The sequence below is a fragment of the Sinocyclocheilus rhinocerous genome, unplaced genomic scaffold (assembly GCF_001515625.1).
Source record: "Sinocyclocheilus rhinocerous isolate Xijiao unplaced genomic scaffold, SAMN03320098_v1.1 scaffold2019, whole genome shotgun sequence".
NCBI classification, from domain to species: Eukaryota; Metazoa; Chordata; class Actinopteri; order Cypriniformes; family Cyprinidae; genus Sinocyclocheilus; species Sinocyclocheilus rhinocerous.
This window is the reverse complement of record NW_015660491.1, coordinates 19267-23464: the sequence shown is the minus strand read 5'-3', so window position 1 is coordinate 23464 and position 4198 is coordinate 19267. Positions and strand designations below refer to the sequence as shown.

Below are 4198 nucleotides of genomic sequence, written 5' to 3'. Positions count from 1 at the left end.
TGTAAATATAAATTAAATCTAAACTGAAATAAACCCCCCCCCCCCGAAATATTAGGTAAAAAATGTAAAACTTAAAAATTAGAAATGTTGCATTGGCAACTAAAATAAGTTTGAAATGATAAAATTACTAAAAAATAAATAAAACTGTAAATATAAATTAAATCTAAATAGAAATAAAAAAAAAATAGAAAAACTAGAACAGCACATAACAAAATTATTAAAACTTGACCTAAAATTAAAATGAAAATATAAAAATAAAAGCTAGTTCAAAATATTGATAAATAATATAATAGTATATAAATAATACTAAAGTAGCACTGCCCTGACATTTGTTAAAAATATCTAGAAATTAACAGTTTGAATTTATACTTAAATTAAAATTTTAATTATACTTTAATAAATTATAAATAAAATTTTTATAATTATTATTGATACTAATATATAATATTTTGGTGTTTTTAAAATCATTTTATAATATTTATAAAATATTATAATAGTGTAATATTTTATTTATACAGCACTTTTCACAGTGGACATTGTTTTAAATCAGCTACACAGAAAATCACTGCAGTAATGATGTAAGTTCTGTAAGGTCCTCATTTAGCACTTTAATTAAAAGACAATTACAGCTAAATATATATTTGTCCGTAAACCCCCAGGGAGCAAGTTAAAATCATTATGAAAGTCATTTTGCACGTGACCACATCCGAAGCCAGAACAGCAGTTTTCAGATAAACATTGAGGAAAAGCAGCGGCTCGTTAGCAGTTCAGGAGTCTGCTGTGAATTAATTAGCCTCTCATTAAATTCATTCAGACTGTCAATATCATACGCATTGGAGCGTTTTCCCTCTTTTCCCGTCTAACTTTAGCTTGGCTTTATTTTCATTTTCATCGGAGGCTCTCATTAACTGCTTAATTGGCCGTAACTCTTTGATTAGAGCGGTGAGATTGATTACCTGTGAATGAGGGCTTGTGTGAATTCTGAGGAAAACAGGTGACACCTAATGAGGGAAATTATGCTAAACCACAGATAAATCATCTCAAATGTGCTGTAAAAGACTATTAATATTCAGTAATATTATTGATTTAATGCACTGAGAACAACATTTGAGCTGAATAAAGACACTCACATTGCAACATTGATACTGTTATTGAACTGAATTGAATCAACATTAAATTGAATTGAGCTGAATAATGACACTTGATGATTTAATATTCGATTATTGTACTTTTCATGGACTCTTTCTTACATATTTATAGCATTACACACATTTCAAGATAAATTATGGTCCTTGAAACCGTGTTGTTATTGTTAAGTAAAACTCTTAAAAATTGTGTTTGGTAACGAAGCTGAAATAAAATACATTTTTTAATATTAGATAGAAAACAATCTTTATGTCAGAAATGTCTAGGAAAATTAGAAAGGAACTTAAATAAGTTTGTGCTGAAGTACTAAAATGAATACAACTGAAATAAAAAAAAATTTAATCTATATATATATATAAAAAAAACAAAAAACTTAAACTAATAAAAATTACAAAAGTACATAATAAAATTACAAAAATTTTAACTAAAATTTAAATGAAAACTGAAAATAAAAGCTAATTCAAAATATTAATAAATGATACTGAAATAACACTGCATTAAAAATGGTAAACGAGCTAGAAATTAAAAATTTCGAAAAATTAATTAAATAAATGAAAACTGAAAATAAAAGCTAATTCAAAATATTAATTAATGATACTGAAATAACACTGCATTAAAAATGGTAAACAAGAGCTAGAAATTAAAAATTTCGAAAAATTAATTTCAAAAATTTAGAAATTAATTGAATTTTTATTTTATTTTATTTAGTATTATTTCTGAATGGGTTAATGAAAGTGGATAATGACACTAACTAGATTCATAACTGATTTATTTTAAAACGTGAACACTTATTTTCCTGTTTATTCACGTGAAGCTGCTTTGAAATAACCTGTAAGGTTGAGTGTTAATAAAAAGAGCATTATTTTCATTTTGCTTTTAGTTTAAGAACTAAAATGTACAGTGTGATTTCCTACAATCCCTTATGTACTTTTTCGAGATGCCCTGATATTTTATATTTTTAATAATAAATAATAATGATAATAATAGATAATGTATTATTGTTGTTGTTTTAAATGAAAATAAAAATAATATATATTTTTTATAAATATTGTATATTAATATTATTAATATTTTATTGATATTTTTTGTGTGAAAGCTGAAATTATGGCCAATGCTATAAATCTAAACTATTCTGACCACTTCTTAAAGAGGAAAAAAGTATAAGATAATTAAAGAAAGGTTAATATTGGCCAGTGCTTGTCTGTTTTCTCATGTTAATGTTTCTGTGTGTTTTCAGGTGTGGTGTTTCACTACGGTTCTCCCGCGGCCCGTTATTCGCTGGCGTTCGCGGAGGCTATCCGCGCGTGTGAGGAGAATTCGGCTGAGGTCGCGACCCCCGAGCAGCTGTGGGCGGCGTTTCACTCCAGCATGAACAGCTGTGCGGCCGGATGGCTCAAAGACCAGAGCGTCAGGTGTTGCTCACGCTTCAGCCTTCACCGCCGTCATTTGGCTCAGAAGCATCGCTCGTGAAATCCCATGCATTTCTACAGTTAGTCTAGAGCAGGGTCCCTAATAGGCGGCCCGCGAGAGAAAAAAGTTTGGCCCGCGCTAATTTCAAATAATGTGGCATGAAAATTCAAACGCAGCATCAGAAAGCGACATTAACTTACATCATGTCTACACAGGATGCGAGCGGCGCAGCGCGACGCATCAAAATACAATAGAACCCATTATAATCAGTGATGCTGTCTACACTAGATGCGGCGCAGCGCATTCTATTTATGACGTGCTGACACAACGTTCAAATGATTTGCAATGCTTTGTGGCGTCCAGTGTAGATATACGATGAGACAGCAAAAACAAGTGTGAAGTAAAGAAAAGTGGACACGGAAAATAGATGACATTGTTGCTTTCACTATGGTTATAAAGATCACGCAAAATAATATTCAGACTCACATTAGACACTTTTAACATTGAATAAAGCACATAATCATTACTTGAGATTATCGCTGTCATATTTTGTATGTTGTTCCTGCCGCAACGTCGCAGAAGATAAAAACCGTTTCTAAAATAGATTTCCGTGTCACTTATTGTCACGTGTCGCTGTCGAATCTAAGAAATAAATAGATTATTAATTATTATAATTATTAATGATTATAAATAATAATTATTATTTAATGTATTAATATTATACATTACACAATGAATATAACAATAATAATAATAGTAATAATAATAATTAAAAATAAATTTAAGGTTAATTTTAAAAGAATTGTATAAATATTATGTATTAATATTACTTTTTTTTTGTATTGAGTCTACACACATGAAGCACATTTTGTGAGGTTCTTCTTGAAGGTCTGCTTCAGACATTTGTGAACTTCACCAACACTGAAAGATATGCTGTGATTGCTATAGTATTAAACTCCAGCCGTGAGCAGACAGACACCCTTCACCTCCAGCTATTATAAGGACCCTGTTATAATATTGCGGTGAAATTATTTATTAGCGTTTCCATAACAACACAGCTTTATTTACATACAGATATCTGGATTCAGCCAGTTCCCACAGTGCAGACGTTTCGTCCGATTCACACCCGTCTCCTCTCCGCAGGTATCCCGTACAGAGACCCGAGCTCGGTTGCTATGGACACGCAGAGTTTTCTCAAGGCGTGAGGAATTATGGGAAACGGGACCCTTTGGAATTGTTTGACGTTTACTGTTTTGCCAATGACATGCAAGGTAAGATTCCGGAAAACACGGAACATGGAAAAAGGGGATCAATCAAATGTTTCAAACCATAATAAATATTAATCAATAGTAGTAATATTCTGCTTGGTTGTGGTTTGAAACATTAAATAATTTAATTTAATTTAATTTAATTTAATTTAATTTAATTTAATTTAATTTAATTTAATTTAATTTAATTTAATTTAATTTAATTTAATTTAATTTAATTTAATTTAATTTAATTTAATTTAATTTAATTTAATTTAATTTAATTTAATTTAATTTAATTTAATTTAATTTAATTTAATTTAATTTAATTTAATTTAATTTAATTTAACTTAATTTAATTTAATTTTATTTAATTTTATTTAATGCTCTAGTAA

At 29.0% G+C, this 4198-nt stretch overlaps 1 protein-coding gene across 1 annotated transcript in view; it reads left to right on the top strand.

Annotated features, from left to right (window-relative positions):
• LOC107724973 (aggrecan core protein-like) overlaps positions 1 to 4198 on the top strand; it is a gene marked incomplete at its 3' end in the record, with an annotated part of 64309 nt that overhangs the window by 41379 nt on the left and 18732 nt on the right. Inside the window, exons 4-5 of the mRNA XM_016534079.1 lie at positions 2384 to 2558; positions 3700 to 3827. Of these exons, the coding sequence (XP_016389565.1) occupies positions 2384 to 2558; positions 3700 to 3827 (303 nt within the window). The remainder of the gene's footprint in view (positions 1 to 2383; positions 2559 to 3699; positions 3828 to 4198) is intronic.